A 22977-nucleotide genomic window follows, 5' to 3' on the forward strand; every position below is an offset into this window, starting at 1 on the left:
GCTTGGTTGTTTATACAATAATATCATTTAATGATATGTTTGGATCCTGACCTGAGAGTTTCCAGTGTACAATGTGGACTCTGCAGTGCAGCAGACAGAAGCTTCACCCCTGAATCCCGCAGGTCATTGTTACTCAAGTCCAGCTCTTTCAGACTAGAGGACTGGGAGTTGAGAACTGAGGACAGAGCATCACAGCTTCTCTCTGAGAGGTTACAGCCACTCAGTCTGGAAGAAAACAAACAAACAAATTAATTAAATCAGTCAAATGAAAAAAAGTTTTAACGCCAGCATGCAATACAATTATTGGTTAACTAAATAGCTTCATTAAAACACAACTCTTCTTCTATATCAGCACTTACTCCTTGTAAGCTCCACCTGCTCCACCTTCTGAGTCAGTTGTTCACACCAAAGAAAACGACCATCATTTCATGCGGCTAACATACCGGCGCCAGCTGTGGTCTCAAGGCTGGAGCTGAACATAACAAATCTCACCCTGCTAACAGACGGTGTTTAGACTGTTCCTTCCCATCCTAAGCATGCTTATCCCCTCCCGGTGCAGACGGTGGGTCGAGGGGACCAGCGCTAATGCTGCAGGCCCGGATGCGCTGTCTACACCGGCTGTCTCTCACCTTTTACCCATCCCTGTTGCTTGCTTTGTGTATTGTAGGTACGGTTGGCAAGGTCAGTATCCTAATTGCCCCTTGAAATTAAATACAGTGTTCTGAATCTGAATCTGAAAAGATTACAGAAGACGAATCTGTTCAGTGAATATTACGCTCATACTGTCAAGAAATACCAAAGGTAGGTAAAACTCTGGTTGTTGCAGCCATCCAGTATGACATGCTTTGTACTGTCCTGCTGCAGTTTGTGACACCTGGTTGATGAGTTGTGAAGGATGATGAAACAAACACTTCACTCAATGTTTGTCTTCTAAACTGGATGTAATTTGGGCAGCCGATAGTTTTTCTTAATCTATCCCAGCTGCAAATAGGAACACAACAAATAACTAACTTTACCCACTTGGATCCTTATCATTCAAGATTGTGAAAAGATTCTCTACTCAGATAATACTGGTGATGTTAGATGAGAGAGATGATTTGGAAGATGATGAAGAGGAAGAGTTTTCAGAACTCGAGGCCTTTTGTCTTCACTGTACAGGACAGAGAAGAAAGGAAGGGAGGGAGCAGTGAGGAGAATAACACACAGGAAATGGTCTTGGGCAGACTCAAACCAGGCCCTGGAGTCACGACTCTAACCTTCAGTGCATGGGTCACCTGCTCAGCCAGGTAAGCTACAGCAGTCAGCAGTGTGTGAGTTAATTTGAAGACAATGATGACTATAAGTCAGGTAAAAAAAATACTATCATCAACCAACCAGGGGAAAACAGTGAGCTTGAATGACCAAGCTTTGACCAAGTGTGGCTCACTCCTCGGTCTTCTTGCCCAAGTAGTGAACCACCCTGCATGGCCATCAATGTGGTGCAACCAAGGCCATCATACAGTACAGGCCATCCAAGCTGATTTTAACTTTTCGTCCCAGATACCACCTTAGAAATCATCTAGATTAGGATATGTTGGCTGTTCTAGATCCAATCACAACAAACAGAGAGCTGTTGTGTGTCCAAGGTGAACAGGAAGAATATATACATGCATAAAGTCAATAAAGTCAGAAGGTTTGCTTTAGACTGTGCTGCAGTTTATCATCAAAGACTGACAAACAGGCACCATGCTGCCAACAAATGGCATCAAGTCTGACTTGAGGTTTTTCTTTTTTTTTTCTTTTTTTTTTTTTTAAATCAAGATTAAATTTTATAGCAACCACAGCAGAGATGACCAGGGAAGCTGTGCTTGAGGGGATATAGCTACAACAGCTGGTTTCAGACTGAAGATGAACTGAGGTGCTGCACCCAAGTCTGCAGGTTCAGGGAGGGACAAACATCTGCTGCAACCAGATTGGAGTGAGAGGAGAGAGCAGGCCAACAACAACAAAGAAACAACAAACACACTGTGGAAGACCGAAGCAGAGTTTAGTTTAAAGTGGAACTAAGGATGTTTCTCTGGCTGCCAGGATTCACTGAGTAATTCAAATGCTTTCTTTAATGCAGGACCCACCATGCATGTAAAAGCAAGTGTTTCACCAACATTTGTGACTAAAATAGACCTGCAGTAGAAATGAATCTAGGAGCATGCATGTGAATATAAAGTATCACAACATCAGGCACATGCAGCCTAAGTGTTTAAACAAAGACTGATAACATAACAGCAGCAGTGATGATCAGAGTTTATGGTGAATCCAGCGTCTCGAGTTCTGGAGGCATCAAAGAGGTCACAGTTGTATTGGAGAAATCCCAAAACTTTAGGATACAAATTCATACAAAGACAGAAAGCCTGGTGAAATAAATTACTGACACAGTTGGATGTTAAAAGTAAAGACATGAGTACAAATGTACTCACAGAGCTTTGTTGGAGGCTTTGACCACTGGCAGCAGCCTCAGAAGAGCCTCCTCTGAAGCAGAGTATTTCTTCAGGTCAAACACATCCAGATCTTCTTCTGATGACAGTAAGATGAAGACCAGAGCTGACCACTGAGCAGGAGACAGTTCATCTGTGGAGAGTCTTCCTGATCTCAGGGACTGTTGGATCTCCTCCACTAGAGAACGATCATTCAGTTCATTCAAACAGTGGAACAGATTGATGCTTTTCTCTGCAGACAGATTCTCACTGAGCTTCTCCTTGATGTACTGGACTGTTTTCTTATTGGTCTGTGAGCTACTTCCTGTCTGTGTCAGCAGACCTCGTAGGAGAGTCTGATTGGTCTGCAGTGAAAGACCCAGGAGGAAGCGGAGGAACAAGTCCAGGTGTCCATTTGGACTCTGTAAGGCCTTGTTCACAGCACTCTGGTGAAGAGATGGTTTAAACCACCAGGAGGTTGTTTGTTTGTCTTCCAGCAGATTGAGTCCAGCGTTGCTGAAGCTCAGATGGACATGAAGAGCAGCCAGAAACTCCTGAACACTCAGATGGATGAAGCAGAACACCTTGTCCTGGTACAGTCCTCTCTCCTCTTTAAAGATCTGTGTGAACACTCCTGAGTACACTGAGGCTGCTCTGATATCGATGCCACACTCTGTCAGGTCTGATTCATAGAAGATCAGGTTTCCTTTCTGCAGCTGATCAAAAGCCAGTTTTCCCAGAGACTCCATCATCTTCCTGCTCTCTGGACTCCAGTGTGGATCTGTCTCAGCTCCTCCATCATACTTGACCTTCTTCACTTTGGCCTGAACCACCAGGAAGTGGATGTACATCTCAGTCAGGGTCTTGGGCAGCTGTCCTCCCTCTCTGGTTTCCAGCACATCCTCCAGAACTGTAGCAGTGATCCAGCAGAAGACTGGGATGTGGCACATGATGTGGAGGCTTCGTGATGTCTTGATGTGGGAGATGATCCTGCTGGCCTGCTCCTCATCTCTGAATCTCTTCCTGAAGTACTCCTCCTTCTGTGGGTCAGTGAACCCTCTGACCTCTGTCACCATGCCAACACAGTCAGGAGGGATCTGATTGGCTGCTGCAGGTCGTGTGGTTATCCAGAGGCGAGCAGAGGGAAGCAGTTTCCCCCTGATGAGGTTTATCAGCAGCACATCCACTGAGGTGGACTTTCTAGGGTCAGTTAGGATTGTAGTTTTGTGGAAGTCCAGAGGAAGTCGACACTCATCCAGACCATCAAAGATGAACACAACCTGGAAGTCTTCAAAGCTGCAGATTCCTGCTTCTTTGGTTTCAGTAAAGAAGTGATGAACAAGTCCCACCAAGCTGAACTTTTCCTCTTTCAGCACATTCAGCTCTCTGAAAGTGAATGGAAATATGAACTGGATGTCCTGGTTGGCTTTGTCTTCAGCCCAGTCCAGGCTGTGTTTCTGTGTTAAGACTGTTTTCCCAATGCCAGCCACTCCCTTTGTCAGCACTGTTCTGATTGGTTCATCTCTTCCAGGTGAGGCTTTAAAGATGTCTTCTTGTCTGATTGTTGTTTCTGGTCTGTCTGGTTTCCTGGATGCTGTTTCAATCTGTCTGACCTCATGTTCATCATTGACCTCTGCAGTCCCTCCCTCTGTGATGTAGAGCTCTGTGTAGATCTGATTCAGGAGGGTTGGGTTTCCTGCTTTAGCGATGCCCTCAAACACACACTGGAACTTCTTCTTCAGGGTGGATTTAAGGTTACGGTGACAAACTGCAGCTTGAAGTTCTGATAGAGAAGAAAAATAAACACTCAATTCCAAAAAGAACTAATCTTTAAAACATGTTGCTCCATCTTCCATCTCTGGAAAATGTTCATTTATCCAGCAGCTTAAATCTTTAGATAAATCCTCTTACTGCTCTGCAGACGGTCAGCCAGCTCCTCCTGCTTCATTCTCCTCAGGAAGTCCACTGTGATCTTCACAAACGCCTCTCTGCTGCTGCTCCTCTGACTCTCTAAGCATTCTGGGTAATCTGGACTCAGAACCTTCTGGATCTTCTTCAGCTCGTTCTTCACAAAAGTGATGATGTTGTCCTCCAGCAGCTGGAACAGAATATTTATGAATGAGCCAATCAGACTGAAATCATGGAGCCAAACATCAGATCCATGTTGGACACACTGACGATCCACTGGTCTACAAAGAGCAGCATGGAGATGACTGTGAACAGAACAGATGTAACAGTAGTTGTTGTACATGTACAGACCATAAATATGGAGTCCAGCTGTGTTTGATGCTGCTGGGCAGACTGACCACTGGGACCCTCTGAGCTCTGCTGCTCCACTCTGTGGAGGAACCATGAAGGATCAGATCAACACAGGATAAAGATCCAGGAGTTTCTGCTCAAATAACTTCATCTGAATCAAGTCTGTCAAGTTTTAAACTCTCAGATTGTGAACATATCAGTAATTTTCAGTCTGTTTTCATGGACGTCCTTTCAGTGGTGATGTCAGGGATGATTTTGAAGAAGCTCATCAAACTGAACCATCAGCAGATCACTGCTCCAAAACCAGAACATGATCCGAGTCTCCCTCCACCACCAGAACACCAGCTTTACTAACGTGGTAGATCAGTGTAGTACAGATCAATAACTGATGAGTCATTTGATCAAAATCACTGAGTGCTTCACGTCTGACCCTCTGATGCTTCTGTAGACATTTTGCATATTTAATGAATGTCTGACAGTTTTACATTCATTCTATGAACACAGTGGAAATGTTGTGTTATAGTCTCCATGTTGTTTCCAGCATCATAAATTCTTAAGTTCAGAAAATTAGATTCTTTCTTCACAGCTGAAAAACAACAACATTTATTCTCTATTGAAATCTGCATCGTCCACTCCAAAGGTCACAATCTGAAGGTAACATCTGGTTTTGTTCCCTGTGGTTAACTCTGAGCATCAGTATGGTGGGATTTATCCACTACATCCACACCACTGTGGTTCAGTGTTGTCCTGATGGAGTAACAGCAGCCAGTATGATCCAGGCTTTAGCTGCTGGGTCTCTGTGTGACCTCTCAGACTGTTTAACAGATCAGACACAAAGAGAATCAGAGCAGCTCTGTTCTTTAAAGACAAACATGAACCCACTCAGGTCACACTTTCCCCACAGATATGAGCATCACTGTCCTCAAACAGCAAATGACCAAGTCGAACATTTGGATCTTTTCTCTTTCATTGTTTTCTTTTTAATGAATCTTTGTAACAATCTGAGGATGTTTCAGGTCATATTTATCCAGGAAACAAACATGTAAAGGAGTCATCACAGCTCTCTGACCTCGTTGCTCCAGGTTCAGCACTGAAGGCTGGAGGGTGATCTTTGGACCAGTCGCTCCTCACAGACGGACAGCTGGACCCTGCAGACTGTGACCTCTGACCTCTGCAGACAAAAACATGATTGAAGCAGCTGTGATCACACAGACTGCAGATAATGCAGCTGTTTCCTGTCAGTAACATCCTCTTAGATTAGAGTTCAGCTTTTTACAGGAAAACTGGACAAAACTGATTTTTGTTACAAACTCATTTTCATTTCCTCTCATCTCACAAACACAGTCAGACAATCAACCAGAGTCAACACTGATTATAATGTCAGTGCAGAATTATTTCTGTTACTCAGTGAGTTCAGCTCTCTGACCTCGTTGCTCCAGGTTCACCACTGAAGTTTGGAATTTGACCTTTGGACCGGTCACTCCTCACAGACGGACAGCTGGACCCTGCAGACTGTGACCTCTGACCTCTGCAGACACAAACATGATTGAAGCAGCTGTGATCACACAGACTGCAGATAATGCAGCTGTTTCCTGTCAGTAACATCCTCTTAGATTAGAGTTCAGCTTTTTACAGGAAAACTGGACAAAACTGATTTTTGTTACAAACTCATTTTCATTTCCTCTCAGCTCACAAACACAGTCAGACAATCAACCAGAGTCAACACTGATTATAATGTCAGTGCAGAATTATTTCTGTTACTCAGTGAGTTCAGCTCTCTGACCTCGTTGCTCCAGGTTCACCACTGAAGTTTGGATTTAGATCTTTGGACCCGTCACTCCTCACAGACGGACAGCTGGACCCTGCAGACTCTGCTCTGTCCTCCTCTTCCTCCATCATCATCTTCAGTCAGTCTGAGAGGTAAACCACAAACACTCAGTGAGTTCACATTAACAGGAGGAACTGAGTTACAGTCGCTGACCTCTGACCTGTCATGTGACCATGAAACCAGGTCAATATGTCTGTAGGTTCAGTCATCCAGGTCATGTGATCTAAGGAGCTTGGAGAGAAAAGAGACGTCTTTAAGTTTCTGGAAGACGTTTCATCTGAGAAGCTTCTTCAGCTCTAAAACCAAACGGTGGAGAGTCCCAGATATTTAAACCTGAGAGGGAAAGAAAGCATGTCGCTGACCCACCACTGATGTTATTTCAAGGAGGAAACTGAGAGCCTTTGCACCAGGAGCACAAACATCAGCTCCAGCAATGATCCACTGATGTGTTTTTATTCCATGTATGAATGTTGTTATTGACAGAGATGACGTTTGTGTGTCAGTGATGCAGTGACTGTTGTTGTTACCTGTACAGGCTGGTTAGACTCTATGAAACAGATCATACAGATCTCTGCATGTTAGAAGAGACTATTAAAGGTCATGAATGAGACAAAGGCAGGGAGGCGTCCTTTACAGCTAAACAGCAGAGTGAGAGAACAGCCAGCACCTCTACATTTATCACATTATACAGCACATGTATGATACTGACAGGGATGAGAAGAATTTAGTGATTCTGATCCCATCATTGATATTACTTATTGATTCTCAGTAGCTCTGCTCTGACAGTCACCACCATCACTGAGCAGCATATCAAAGACATTTGTGCACATTAACTGCATGTTGTGGCTCAAATGTTTGTGCATGTTGGAGGCATTTCCTCTTTGTTGTGATCAGTGTTGGTCATTACTCAAAACAGTTATTATTACACATATTACACAGAACACTTTGATTAAAAGTAATGGAGTACGTTACTTCATTACTCCTCATAACATTACTTTGATGTTACTGTGTGAAATGAACAAATGAGCATGTAACAACATAAAGCTGAGGTACAGCCCCACACACCAACACAGATCCTGATGAGGTCACGTGATGTTTCTCTGAGTGTTTATGAACACAAATCAAAGATGAAACAGCACAAAGACACTTCAAAGTGATTCTACTGTAGAAACATGAACAGGTAGAAACCTGCAGCCTGACTGCTCATCACTTTGTTACCTGTTCAAGTTCAGCAGCAGCAGCTCACTTTATCACGGTGCTGGTCTGGGGTCAGTGTTTACTCAGCTTTACGTCACTCTGGGTTCTTGGCTAGCCTAGCTTTAGCTTAGTGTTAGCATGCTGTGTGCTAGCTTAGCGTCAGAGCTCTGCAGGTGTCTCGTGTGTAAATATTAATCACAGTGACAGTAAAGGAGGTAAAGGGCTGTGACGTCATCACGTACGCTGCGTCCTCTGTGGGCTCTGAGTGAACTCAAAGTACAAACTACAAGTACACAAACACGAACGTAGCTCAGAGTGGCGGACACACTCGGCCTCGTTGGTCCAGCTGTGAGTCCGTTACCGTGAACTATGGAGCGGCAGATTTGTGCTGAACTAAGCTGCACACAGCTGATGTTAGCCAGGAAACATTACACACTGACTTTAATGGAGAGACCGGAAATACAAACACACACAGTTTGTTGTGTGAAGAAATCAAACACGAGCTGAACAAACAGTAAAGTTCCTAAAGACAAACTGTTAAAGGAGGAAACAAAGCAAACTTACAGTTTCTTCACACCAACAACAAGCTCCACTCCACACCTGGACACTAAACACGGACACACAGGTGAGCTGCTTCCTGGAAGGAGGCGGGGCTCCACCTGAAACTCAGCACAGGTGGGAGGGGCTCAGCTCTGTGTGTGCTGATGTGTTAACTTTAAAAATATGCCGTCTGACTGCTCAGACTGAGTCAGAGTAAAGTTCACATGCTGACGTGTGGAGACATGAAACCTTGTTGTAGCTGCAGGTGTGAACACACTGATCCCAGATCAGCTCTGCTGTATTTGTAACATGAACATTTCTGCTGCAAAGCTTCAAATGTTCAGCATGTTTCTCTGTTTCCAGTCTATAGATCCAGTCACACTTTCTACCTTCACCTGTGCAGTAAAGACTGAGAGCAGAGCTGAAAGCAAGCGTCCAATCAGTGAGCAGCATCAACACCTGAGCTTCATTCAGACTCTGTTATTGAAGATGTTGTTGGTACAAAGTTCATCTGCTGCTCACATGAATCCATGAAAGATTTATTTCACTGAATGTTTCTTCAAAGCTCATTTCAACCTGTTGAAGTCATGAATGAAAGTGCAGACTGAGAGTGGATCACATGATGTTTGAGGTGTGTCATGTGACATGTTCAGTATTGTCACACATGTCTAGATTGTCCCTGATATCATAGCTGCTCAAACACTGATGATTATATTTGAAGAATTATTCCTGATGGCAGCAAAGTTTGAATGGAGCTCTCTGTCTGTGCTGATTTGTCGCCCTCTGGAGGTCAAAGCACAAACCTACAGGGCAGCTGGGGAACAGCAGGGATCTGAAATCATACGAGATGTTAGTGAGAAGAACAAACGGACTTAAGATGGCTCGAAGTGATCAAAGTTGATCTAAAACAGAAGATAAATCCAAAGCAGCATCAGATGAATGTTACCATTTCCAGTTACGGTGCCCTTCATCTAATATGGAAATGTGTTGTTGTTTTTTTTGCCGTGTTGTTGTTCTTCCTATTGTGTTTAGGCCAGAGATGCTCTTCAAACAGCTGACAGACATGACCACATTACAAGAACATGGTGTGAGTCCGATTTGATATTCCAGTCAACGCTGAGAGACCTTAACCAGGAAGTCAGAGGTCAGCTGATGCTGCGAGCAGGAAGTGAACCAAGGGAAAGGTCCACTCTACTCAATCTCAAAGAAAATATGCTGGTATTTGTTGATGTTGATGGTACAATAAAAATATATAATATAATAAATAATAAAATATCATGTGATGATGAGATGTGTTGTTGGTGTTTGTATTTTCTGTAAATGTCTTTTTAATGTAAATGCTTTGTTCCAGACGGACAGGGAATCAGTTGCTGTACGATGACATCATCTTGATGTTGACGAGGAGGGCGAGAAAAACTAGTTTTGTCCTGCAGATGGCGATCTTGCACCGTGTCCAGAGAGCCGACACTTTGATGGTGCTGCTCTACTCAGCTTACTTTAGCCTGGGTTGGACTCTATATGAGCAGCTTCCACTCTGGTTTCACTCTTAAACACACTTGTTTGATTTCACTTGTAAAAGTTGAAGAATAAATATTTTATTACAAAATTATTTGTTGATGCATTTTTTTAGGGTCAAATATCTTGTTTGATTTGAGGAATGAACTGTTAGGGTGGAAAAACTGAATCAGGTTAAAATAGTGGTGCTTTATATCAGTGAAGATGTATAATGTAATTTAAAATGTTGATGATGGGTTGTAGTGGGCTTGTACTTACAAAACTGCCTCATTTTATTGGAACGATCCACAGTTGCATCCATTCACGGATGACATCTGACATCATTTGACATCTGGTCTGAACACGTTTGTACACAAGATGCCTCAGTTCTGGATGTTCCCACAGACTCCTCTGTGCACCTAAAGAAAAGGTCAAGGGTCAGCAGCACATGTAGTTGGGACAATTCTTCAGTCGCACAAACTACATAATCATTTTCCTCCAATGACGACTTTTCACTTGCAGAAATGGTCCTGTGTGATTTCCAGGCTGTGATATAAAAACTAGTTCCTAATGGCAGCGACTCACTCAGTAAACATGTGTTTCCTTCACCAACCTCACACACAGATCCAATAAGATCAGGAAGTGGGCAGTATAGTACAATATGTGTTATTCTGTGCTGCACTGCCCAAACTAAAGATCTGCTGAAGTGTTGGAAATGATCCAGATGTTTATTTTGGACGATACAGCAGAAGATCAGACATGAAAGTGGAGATAACACAGAAGACCTGCAGCAAAGGTCAGAGGTCAGACTGGGCCCCTGGATTCAACAATGAGCCAATGATCATCAAGCAGTGACTAAAGCAGAGCCCTGACGTTCTGACATTCATCACACAGTCAGAACAAATGTCTGCTGATGACTTCATCTCATGAAACGACTGATAGATGTCAGTTCATTGATCAGCTGAGCTGCTGATCTTCATCGTCACAGAAACATTCAGCTTGTTTCAATCAGTAAATAACTCCCACTACTCCCAGTTTGAACTGTTCCCACTCAAAATGCTGTGAGAACAATGATCATTGTAGAACTTCACAAACATCACGTGTTGTTTTCCACATGTAAGATCAGCAAACACACAGAAACTTCCTGTTGCCACACACGGCCTCTAAAATCTCTTCCACGCTTTCTGTCTGAAGTCCACTCTCTGTGTCGGATCCACAGGAAACAACAAGATCTTATTAACATGGTTTTCAATGTGTCTCCTTCCAAAAAGTCCAACCAATGAACAAATGTGTGTATTTGTGGAGGCCGAACAAAAGCATGACACATTTCTCTGTTTCTATGAACTGGAGTCAAACACAAACATGAAGAGTTTCACTGACAGACTCCAAAATGCCCCCACAGTGGATCAAAGGGAAATCCTACAGTGTGGCCAGAGACTCTTAATGGCTCCAACATCAACACATCCACAATGTTGGATCCAGTTCTGCCTCACAGAGTTACTAAGACACACCCTCTGCCAGCATCACAACAGCTCCACCTGCTTCACCTGCCTCCTCAGCATCTGTACACCTGAAGAGAAAAGAAAGGCTCCAACAGCTCAAATCTACAAAGGATTCATGAAGTTTCATCCAACAATAACATGTTTGCCTTCCACAGTGTGCTGTTAGACACCACTGTACCTCTGCCATTTCAAAAAGAGCAGCTTGGGAACATTTTGGCTCCAAACACTTTGTGTTTAAGTTCTTTGTTTTCTTTGTGAAGCCGACAACATCTGGAGCTTTGTGACTCATAGAAACATCATTTTGTTCTTTAGATGACAGCAGATTGGGACTGAATAATCAATCACTATCAAACCAATAAAGACAAACATGCTGATTTTACAGGAACTTTGTTGGAGAAGCTGCAAAGACATGAAACTGGTGGAGATCCCAAACCAGTTGATAGTGCTGGTTATTCCAAATAAAGCTGTTTCCCTTTGAGATGAAATGACTTTCTGTCCTGATATATAATAAAGATGTTGTTGTTTTTGAGCCCCTGTATTAAAAGTAGTTTAAAGTCAGCTTGAGTTTGATGTCTTTATGTCAAAGCTGCTCATGATGTTGAGCTGCTGATGGAATAAAAACAATATAAAAGCATGTAGTCCAGACTTAAATGTAGCCTGTTGTTAGCTGAGGTCCACACACAGTGTTTGACAGTGTAAAGTGTGTGAAAGGGCTGCTGGTGGAGCTCACTAGGATGAGCAGGTGACCACGAGGTGGAGAGCAGCTGGCCTGGCTTTGACCCGGGCCACGCCCCCTTTCTCTCTGCTTTGCTGTCACTTATCTTCACTGCTCTGTCCAATAAAGCTGAAAAAGGCCCCGAATCAAAGAAATCTGCTGCAGCCTCTGAAATGTCTTCTGTTTCCTTCCCGACGGCTTTTTCACCGTCAGCCCATCAGACAGTCCAGCAGCATTTATGATGATGTCATGATGTTGAAGAGGCTGCTACGGTGGCCTCCCATGACCCCCAGCCTCATCACAGCTGAGATGCAGACATTTGAAAACATTCAGCAGACAACTGAATAACAGTCCAACACAACAGTCTGTGTGCAGACACACACTGACCTTTCATATAGTCAAACACAGCTGGTTGAGTCATTTCTCTGTGAGTCTAAAGTGAATCTAGTATTTGAAAGTCCACTTCCTGTATTTGTTGTTGAAGACTTCTTCAGCTTTTTCTCAAGGACATCAGCTGCTTGTTTGGCAGCAGAGGCAGTTAAGAAGCTTCCTGAAAAACACTGAACAGTGAGTTCACTGTGGCATATGACAGATTCAGCTTTCTGTGTGCAAATGTGTCTGTGTCGACCTTTCAAATGCTGTTGAATCCAAAACATCAGCGGCTCCTCGGCTGCTCACTTCATGCACTTCTGTCTGTGTGACAGTCCAATGACATCACAGCTGTTTCCAGCCCCAGTGTCTCAGGACTGGACACCTTTAAACATGTCGAGGATCAAACAGCGTCCAGCTAAACACACATGAAACTATCAGAGCTGACAATCATTCCAATAACATCTAATGGTTCATGTATGTAGACACAGGACTACAAGGAAATGGCTCTCAGCATCTGGCTGTGGGAACACATGAGTCCCTGTTTGTGTTCAGATTGTGTGCATGTTTTAGACGTGTGTCACATGTAGAAACACAACAATCCCACAATGACACACAGATGTGTTTGACACAGCTGTGCAGCTGTAAGTTGTTTCTAATGATTCATTGAAGCTCTTCTAACATTCTGGAGACGATCAGTACATGAATCTGTTCAACACGACAACAATTTGACTTCAGTGTGAACGTTTGCATTAAATAACCTTCTTCATCCAGCTGACAGCATCTTCATCCTATGATGTGAACAGTTCCTCCTGTTGATGACAAACCTCTGACAGGATCTGCTTGAGGAGCTTTTTCATGTGCAGCTCTCTGAGCTCAGGGCTGAGCTGCTGTTTCATCTTTAAGAGCTGCTGCCTCCTCGCCGGACTTGTTCTCCTCTTCTTCTCCTAATGACACCATTTCTGCTTCATATAAAATTCAATAAAGATGCTGACATGTGTCTGTAGCAACAACATCATTGAATCTAGAACAACTGGAGCCAAACCAGTGGCTCTGCTGGGATCACTGGTGAGCCAACACTTCCTTGTTGATGCAGATTTCAGGGCTTCCTTTTGCTCCTCCGTTATAACTGTTCTCTCTTCTCAACACATGATGACACAAAGGAATCAGCAGTGACAAAGATGATGCTGAAGAGAAGCACACACTTCACACATATAACAGAGCAGTGCAGTTACACACACCTCTGCTCGACATCAGGCCTCAAACAAAGACACAAAACACTAACTTGACTCTAAACAGAAGAAACGAGCAGCTGTTTCTGTTCTGTGCTTATTTATATTTGACACACATGCTTCTCTTTGTGCAAACACACATCGCACTATAAGGGTAACCTCGCACACAATGATTGGACAGCACAGTGATGATGCTGGGAGATCCTATACGCAGCAACACAGAAACACTGAGAACTTTAAACAATGATGGAAAGTGTTATAAATGACTTGTTGGCCTCTGATCTGTCACAAACAGCTGAAACGTGTCTCTCATGAGTCACATGAAGGTTTTTGACAGAAAGGACAAAAAGTAGCTGCAGTCAGTTTGTGTCATTTTTATATTTATTCATCTGGGAGAAAAATCTGAGGGACATTAAAATGTGTTTTCAACAGAGACAAGAACATGAATATAACAGAACAGGTAAATGAACATGTTTCAAGTAAACAGCTGGACTGATCAGGTCCAAACACAGAGTGATAAACTTGTCAAACAGCTGTCATATCTTTATATAGAAGCTCTTTATAAATGCTGCTCACTGCAGTCTGTTTACTAATAATGTCAAAGTGTTAGAAACACAGAAACATCAGAATGGTCTTTGTTCACAGAAACCTGTCTGGGATCCTTTGTTGTTCTTTTGATGCAGAGTTACATTATAAATATAAAGAGTTATTTCAGAGTCTCATCAGTTTTCCTGCATGTCTTTATTTAACACATCAGCAGGGCTGAAGCTCTCATGTTAAACACACACTGATCTATGGACACGTTCATGTGTTTCTAACAGAACCAGGCTGTTATCAGCCTGCACTAACATTATGTCACACACACTGAATGTAACAGTGACAGTTTACATCATCACACAATCAGCTGTGATTGTTTCACTGTCATCAAACGAGTCAACAGGAAGTAGAATCAATAGAAACCAATCATTTACTGACAGCATGTCTGATGGAAATAAGTGCAGATTATGTATGAAGTCTAACTGCACACAGTAACTGTGTTACAATAAGGACTTAACAGCGCCCTCTGCTGGAGTGTTTCAGTACTGCGTTAACTACAATACACCACCTCCTCCTCACACCACCTGCTACAGCTCTACTCTTCTATGACTACAGTCATCCACAGCACTGATGTGAGGTCACATGGTTCATATGTAAGGAGCACAGCTGACCTCAGGTCAGTTTAATGACTGTGAGCAGCAGCTGTGTTATTGTCACTGTGACAGGGAGACACTCTCAGACACAGCGCTCATGTCAGCTTGTTCTCATGCAGGAGGATCAGGAGCTCCATGTTTGTCTTTCTGTTTGAATCATGATGTGTTTGTGCCATCAGAGTCTGTCATGAGTACTCAGGGTTTCACAGCAGCTCTTCTGGATGCTGACGAGGACTCCAACCTCATGTTTCACCTCTCTGAGCTTCTGATGTCTGTGAACACTCGTGTTTCTTCTCTGGGCTCATCTGGACAAAAACACCTTTCTGTGTTTGGCTGCAGCCTCATTCTGACTGACAGGAAGTGTGTTATCCATGAGCTGCACTTCTGTGAGGAAGTTTCCTGCTGTGTTTCCTGTCTGTGGACAAACACGAGTGTTCCAGCTGAGGACTTGGTTCCTTCCACCTGTCCATACAGGACATCACGCTGTCTGCAGCTCTGTAAATGCAGCTCCAGGTCCTTCCACGTGCTGCTCTGTATTTGTGCAGTTTGTAGTGTGTCCTGGGAAACGTAGCACACATGGTGTTCTTCTGCTGTTTCCTCCTTTCACTGAGTGTGAAACACTGACGCTGTGCTGTTGTTCACAGAGGGGAGCTGATTCTAGCTGCAGCTGGACTCTGTCATCTAACTGAATGTGTTGGTGCTGATCACGGGGCTCTGAGGGGGGAGCAGCAGGAGGACTCTGGATGCTGACGTCAGTGTATCTGTGGAAGCTCCCACAGCGTGTCTGTCATTCAATATTGTGCTGTATATTGTATCTATGCAAAGATGAACAGACTGTGTGTTCACTGGTCTCTGTGCTGCAGCTCTGATGTCATCATCACTCCCTCCTCCACCCTCAGCAGTCCCAGCATGCTGCTGTGGTACACCCCACCCTCACTCTACACCTGAGCCACAGACCACACCCTCCACCTCAATATACACCACAGTTTTCTCTGCTGTGGAAATGAGATCAGGAGGAAATCATCATTATTATTATTTAATAAACGCTCACATTAATGTGGGCTTATTTGTTTCATATTAGAAACATTAGTTGAGTGTTTTTAGTATAAAATGGTCAAAGTCCCTCTTTTTGCTCCTCCCCTCACCTGTGGATGGGCGGTGCTGTTACCGTGGTGACAGCTTGGATGTGTTTCAGTCCTGCCTGGTTATCACTGCAGGAATCTTTCACATTTATTACAGGTAATAACGCTGATTTTTCTGTGTATTATGAACCAAATGTATCCTGATACACACAGAGATGGATGAGCAGAGGTTTTTTTTGCAGTTTATGTAGTTACTATGGACTTAATGCATACATATTATTAAAATTAGGGCTATAACAGTTGTATTGATGTATAGCAACTTGAAATGCTCCCACAAATGGCTCCACAGCATGTAAAAATATAACAAAAGCTCTGGCGGACTTGGTTCTGTGGTCAGTCTTAAAGGGTGAAGTTAAACTCTGTAATCTTCACTGTGTCACAGAGTTCAGTGAGTCCCGTTATTCACAGTATCAATCAGATCATCAGAGAACAGCTGATCAGCAATCAGTGGTGCCAACAGCGCCTCCTGTGGTGAGAGGATGCAATAATGCAATGTAGCATTTTTCCACTCAACACTTGCAGTCATGGAAACTGTCTGTTGGATCTGTGTGACGTTGCTTTCTTGGTTAGAGTTCCTCACAAATGTCCAGATGATTCTTCTAATGAGGCGTCGACCATGTTTGCAGCTCTTTGGAAGAAAACGTCGCCCTTTGCCATCCTTACTTTTCTTTGACTTCTTCAAATGCAGCTGAACTCCAGCTGGTATTTTCTTGGACTTTGCAGCTGTTTCTGGTCATCAGTTCATTCCTGCAAACCTCTGAAGCTGAACAACAATGATGCTGCATTGCTGGCTGATCCCAAAAGGTTGATTCTGTTCATCTGGACGTTTTCAGAAACGTTTGCTCACTGATCAGGTGACTTCTTCAGTCTCAGCTGACTGCAGCTTTACAACGTTACAAACAGCACATTTGCACAATGACTGAAAGCAGCAGCACCTGATATATATGATACTAATATAATACATATATAATCCATACTAATGATGAAGGAACTGAGCTCACAGTCCATTGTTCATTCAGTGAACTACTCAGTTTATTTTGGGCCTCAGAAATGCTCACTCTGTTTGTACATCACTGTCAGCAATAGACTCATTCTGCTGTGTGGACAGGAACACATGTGACATCACTTCCTGTTTGTTTGTGACTGAAGAGGAAGAAGTTTACAAGGAATCATTTAGAAGAGTTTCAAACATCAACTGATTGAATCCATGAATCTGAAAACGTGTTTGTGAGTGAAAGAGACAGACATGTACAGACTGAACTATCTGTTCAACAGTCTGAGTGTTTCTGTAACAGGAGACACTCTTTACACTCCACTCAGCACAGGGACACTGAGGCACCAGGAAACAAGAACATAAACCCAGGATAAAGAGTTTGAGTGAATGTGGTGTTGAAGGTGTGGAGGTGGATCAGTGTGTCAGAGGAGACTCTGTAGAAGGACAGAGTGCCAGCAGGACAGTCCACATACACTGCTGCTCTGTTAGAGACAGAGGAGGAGGAGGAGGAGGAGGAGGAGGAGGAGGAGGAGATGGATGTTTTTATTCTATTGTGCCAGACATGACGAGGACCATCATCAGTGCAGCTCAGACTCCAGGACTGATCATTGCGTCCAAACAAACAGTCATCACTGTATCCTTTCCTTCTGATGCTTCTGTAACTCACTGATATATAAACGTTTCCTCTCCACTCGACCTCCCAGTAACAGCGACCAGTCAGACCATTTCTACACAGCAGCTGAGGAACATCAAATCTGTCTGGATGATCAGGATATGACTGAAGCTCCTCCACATGTGTCACCTTCCTGTTGTTGTCAGACAGTTGGAGCTTTGTGTTCACTGTGTTTGTGTCGATTGTGAGTTGACAGGAATCTGATGGAGAGAACAAACACAATCCAGCTGCAGTTATTGATCCATCATCTGTTCATTGATTGACACTTTGATGATGACTCCTGACATGATGAAGATGGTTGAATGTGTGCTGCTTTGTTTTCATGAATCCCATTAAAAACACACTTACACTTCCTCAGACCTGGTCTCAACCATCGGACTCCAGCAGGCTCCACCCTGAAAGGAGGAGGGGGGTCAGAGCAGCACAGTCAGCATGCACACATGGACATTACATGGCTCTCACACACACACTGTTACACACTGAGCTCAAAGCTCGGCTCCACTGTTTTATTCAAAGAAATCTACATTTATTTATCAGCACATTTAAAAACAGCTTGAGCCAAAGTGCTGCACAGAGTAGAGAGAAAATAGGAAACATACACAGTAATGACTATAAAGACTGGTCAGGATTGAAAGCTACAGAGTACAAATGTGTTTCCAACCGGCTTTTAAAAATGTCCAGTGTTGGTGACGACCTGATGTGAAGGGCGACTGTTCCAGAGTTTGGCTGCAGCCATCGATAAAGCTCACCTCTGTTTTTACGTCTAGTTCTGGTCAGAAGCTGCTTATCTGCAGACCTGAGGGCTCCACTTGGATTCTTTTGTTAAAGAGAGATAAGATGGAGCCAATCCATTCACAGATTTAAAGACAACCAGATCTGGAAGTGGATTCTACCACGTACTGGTAACCAGTGGAAAAAGCTGGTGATGGGTCGTCTAGCACAGACCCACCGCTGGAACCAGACAATTGATGAGGGAGAGAACTGTGACAGCGCCGTTCCTTCACTTGACCTCAGTCGCTCTCGTCTGCTCCCTCGTAACACTGCTCTTTATTGAGCTTACATGAATATGCACAAGTTCATTATGACGTCTTACACAGGTATGAACAAAGAGTACCAGTCTGTGCATAGTGTGTGTGTGTGTGTGTGTGTGCGTGCGCGTGTGTGTGTGTGTGTCTGTCTGTGTGTGTGTGTCTGTGTCTGTCTGTGTCTGTGTGTGTGTCTGTCTGTGTCTGTGTGTGTGTGTGTGTGTGTGAGTGTCTGTGTGTGTCTGTGTGTCTGTGTGTCTGTGTGTGTGTGTGTGTGTGTGTCTGTGTGTGTGTGTGTCTGTCTGTGTCTGTGTGTGTGTGTGTGTCTGTGTCTGTGTGTGTCTGTGTCTGTGTGTGTCTGTGTCTGTCTGTGTGTGTCTGTGTCTGTCTGTGTGTGTGTGTGTGTGTGTGTGTGTGTCTGTGTGTCTGTCTGTGTCTGTGTGTGTGTGAGTGTCTGTGTGTGTGTGTGTGTGTGTGTGTCTGTCTGTGTCTGTGTGTGTGTGTGTGTGTGTCTGTGTGTGTGTGTGTGTGTCTGTGTGTGTGTGTGTCTGTGTGTGAGTGTGTGTGTGTGTGTGTGTGTGTCTGTGTGTCTGTGTGTCTGTCTGTGTGTGTGTGTCTGTGTGTGTGTGTGTGAGTGTCTGTGTGTGTGTGTGTGTGTGTGTGTGTGTGTCTGTGTGTGTGTGTGTGTCTGTGTGTGTCTGTGTGTGTGAGTTTGCTTGTGTCAAAATTGGGGACTTCTGTCAGCTCACACACCAGTCAATTGGGGACACCTCTACCTTTGGGGACCAAAACCACCGTCCCCAATTAGATTTACCTCTAACAACGTTCAGCATGATCTAAAACATATTTTAATCCAAAAATCTCACCTGTCCCCAAAAGTGACATTTTTTAGATTTTTTGTGTATGTGTATGACATTGCCCCCAAAAATTTTTGCAATCTGTGTATAACTCTATGTTGCCCCTAGTGGAAGTGTGTGAAATTGCAAGAATTTCCACTGTCCCCAAAAGTGACATATCTTGGATTTTTTTGTGTGTGTATTACCTCTCCCTAACCCTTATATTATTATAGTGTAAGATTTCTTTTAATATATTGATCTTTTTTGAAAATCTTATTCAACATTCTTCTGTATGAATGGTTTTATATAAACAAACATTTGTTCTCTTGACTAAATAATAGAAATCAGTAGACTATTTAGTAGATTATATTTTTAAAGGGTAAAGAAGACACTAGAAAATACAAAAGAGTCATATTTCACGTAATTATGATATAAATAGTTTTAATATTTTTTAAAGAATTATTTGGCATGATGTGAAGCAGATGCATGAAATAATGGAGCACTTTAGGTTCATATTTGCTTTCTGAACTGCAGCTTGACATAAATTACTCTAAATTCTTGATACTTTTAGTGCAAAATATTTAAGATGTTTCTTGAATTTCTGTTGGATGGTGCAGGGATCCAAAATTTGGTGAAACAGCTGAGCTAAATTTAAATTTCAATGTTAATACCTAAAAAGCATAAAAAGTCACAAGCATATGGCATAAAACTTAATTCTCACCAAAGTTTCTTTAAGAGCTGATCAAAAACTGTGTAAGACAATGGTCATTACATATGGATCATGACAGAAAAAAAATTATATCCTGGATACAAGTGGGAAAGATTAGCTTCTGTAGCATGGTTGACTGGGTCTTAGAGATATGTGCAGAGCTTGACTCAAGTCAAGTTCAAAGTCAGCTTTATTGTGAAAACCCACATGTACAGATGATACACAGGAATTTTAAATTGTAATGCTCCCACGGTCTACAGTGTACAGTGAAAACCTTAAAGATAAAAACAAAACAAAAGTCCTATGTACAACATAATACAATGAACACTAGTGTCATACAATCAGAGTGCTTTCGGGAAAGAGTTTGTGTGCAAGTGGGGGTGGGGCAGTAAGTCAAAGGGCGATGTTTAGAGTTTTGTATGTCTGTCGGGTGGGGGGGCTCAGAGGAAAGAGATGAATGCAGGTCTGGAGTTCGTGTGTGTGTGAGAGTGAAGAGGCACAGAGCAGGGACAGCCTAAAGATAGGGGAGGTGAGGTAAGACCTCTATGTCACCATAGGCCTTGATCGCAGCCATAGAGGTGTGTGCAAGCAGCAGCATGTAGAGCAGCTTTAAAGGTATGAAAAGTGATTAAAACTTTTTTAGTTTTTTATACCTATATCTTAAGGGTTCTGCTGACAAGTTTCAGCATTTTCTGTTTGAATGTAAGAAAGTTATTTAGTAATAACTGCTAATACTGGCTTGCTAGATGTGCCCTTGATGATTTGGGAAAAAAAAAAGATTCGAGCTAATTAGCCCGAAAAAGCTAGCCACATATAAGTTACACATTCAGAGCCGTCTTGGATTAAACATCAAGGGATGTTTGAATGAACCAAACATTCAATATTTTAGGGGATTTAATTTTTTTTATGCTTTTATGATTCTAAAATAATAAAGGATGTTTATTAGCATCCTTAAGTTTTTCATGTGCAAGCTAACAATGAGGATTATCTTGTTAATTAAGAGAGGCTAATGAAACGGAAAAAATAAATAAGCTTTATGAAGAGGAATATTATGCTATTTGTTTCATTTATTTATTTATTATTCTGAAACAAAGAAACATAAATAAACTGCAGGATTTTGAATGTCCCCATTTAGGTTAAAGTGGAGTGTATTTGTGTTAGAAACGTCCCCAAAAGTCATAAGAATATGGCATACTAGTGACTATAGTTGTATATAGTTTTGTATTTTTTTTTTTTTTGATATCATGTCCCTATTTTCTGTATAAAACTATCCATGAAGTCAGAGAACAATTTATCAATGATTCCCACACTCAAGTAAGGGCTATGTTGTAAAATCCTTCATTATGTCTAAGATTTGAAAATATGGAACAAATACCAATCAGAATGAGGATTAAGATAAAGCAATCCATCCCCCACATCATTGCACATACCTCAACATATGCATATGTTTAATAATCAGAGTTCATTGTATTTACCAGTTCCAGTTATTTACCAGTTATTGTATTTTTAAAAATAATGTCATGTCCCTTTTTCAGTATAACTCCATGCATGAAGTTCGAGAACAATTTATCAATGATCCCCACACTCAAGTAAGGGTTATGTTAAAAAAAAACCAACCCCTTCATTATGTCTAAGATTTAAAAATACAGAACAAATACCTTAATATATGCGTGTGTTTAATAATCAGAGTTCATTGTATTTACCAGTTCCCTAAGGAAAGTTTCCCATTGAATGTCCCCATTTAGGTTAAAGAGGAGTGTATTTGTGTTAGAAACATCCCCAAAAGTCATAAGTATATGGCATACCTATGACTATAGTCGAAAATGTTTTTGTATTGTTTTTTTAAAAATAGTGTCATGTCCCTTTTTCAGTATAACTCCATACATGAAGTTCGAGAACAATTTATCAGTGATCACCACACTCAAGAGTTATGTTGTAAAATCCTTCATTATGTCAAAGATATGAAAATATGGAACAAATACCAATCAGAAGGAGGATTAAGATAAAGTAATCCATCCCCCAAATCATTACACATACCTCAACATATGCATATGTTGAGGTATGTGTAATGAGTTCGTTGTATTTACCAGTTCCCTAAGGAAAGTTTCTCATTGAATGTCCCCATTTAGGTTAAAGCGGAGTGTATTTGTGTTAGAAACGTCCCCAAAAGTCATAAGTATATGGCATTCTGATGACTATAGTTGGATATGCTTTGGGATTTTTTAAAAGATGTTATCATGTTCCTTTTTTCTGTATAAATCTACCTATAAAGTCAACAAACAATTTATCAGTGATCTCCTCACTCAAGTAAGGGTTATATTTGTAAAATCCTTCATTATGTCTAAGATTTGAAAATATGGAACAAATACCAATCAGAATGAGGACTACGATAAAGCAATCCATCCCCCAAATCATTACACATATCTTAATATATGCAGATGTTTAATAATCAGAGTTCATTGTATTAACCAGTTCCCTAAGGAAAGTTTCCCATTGAATGTCCCCCATTTAGGTTAAAGCGGAGTGTATTTGTGTTAGAAACGTCCCCAAAAGTCATAAGCATATGGCATACCTATGACTATAGTCGGATATGCTTTTGTATTGTTTTTTAAAAATAGTGTCATGTCCCTTTTTCAGTATAACTCCATACATGAAGTTCGAGAACAATTTATCAGTGATCACCACACTCAAGAGTTATGTTGTAAAATCCTTCATTATGTCAAAGATATGAAAATATGGAACAAATACCAATCAGAAGGAGGATTAAGATAAAGTAATCCATCCCCTAAATCATTACACATACCTCAACATATGCATATGTT

General features: G+C 42.1%; 2 protein-coding genes across 4 annotated transcripts in view; both read right to left on the reverse strand.

Moving 5' to 3' along the window:
- LOC147336915 (protein NLRC3-like) overlaps positions 1 to 22977 on the reverse strand; it is a 70852-nt gene that overhangs the window by 24078 nt on the left and 23797 nt on the right. The window contains exons 1-7 of one of the 3 annotated variants that reach the window (XM_086287169.1): positions 8299 to 8365; positions 6493 to 6622; positions 6136 to 6237; positions 4710 to 4788; positions 4362 to 4548; positions 2454 to 4233; positions 52 to 225 (exon numbers count right to left, since the gene is read on the reverse strand). In XM_086287169.1, the coding sequence (XP_086143295.1) occupies positions 52 to 225; positions 2454 to 4233; positions 4362 to 4548; positions 4710 to 4788; positions 6136 to 6237; positions 6493 to 6611 (2441 nt within the window). In that variant the 5' untranslated portion in view covers positions 6612 to 6622; positions 8299 to 8365. Of the gene's footprint in view, positions 1 to 51; positions 226 to 2453; positions 4234 to 4361; positions 4549 to 4709; positions 4789 to 6135; positions 6238 to 6492; positions 6623 to 8298; positions 8366 to 22977 lie in introns of those variants that run through there. The other 2 variants (XM_086287171.1, XM_086287170.1) reach the window with 2 other exon arrangements.
- LOC147336916 (stonustoxin subunit beta-like) lies at positions 16112 to 19495 on the reverse strand. Its single transcript, XM_086265627.1, has 2 exons — positions 19477 to 19495; positions 16112 to 17785 (listed from the first exon to the last, which is right to left on the reverse strand). The coding sequence occupies exons 1-2, from the start codon at positions 19493 to 19495 to the stop codon at positions 17235 to 17237; spliced, it is 570 nt and encodes a 189-aa protein (XP_086121753.1). The 3' UTR covers positions 16112 to 17234.

The sequence above is a fragment of the Aulonocara sp. 'chitande type north' Nkhata Bay genome, linkage group LG3 (assembly GCF_057382095.1).
Source record: "Aulonocara sp. 'chitande type north' Nkhata Bay isolate Kocher_YH1m ecotype deep benthic linkage group LG3, A_spYH_male_GT1.1, whole genome shotgun sequence".
Classification (NCBI taxonomy): Eukaryota; Metazoa; Chordata; class Actinopteri; order Cichliformes; family Cichlidae; genus Aulonocara; species Aulonocara sp. 'chitande type north' Nkhata Bay.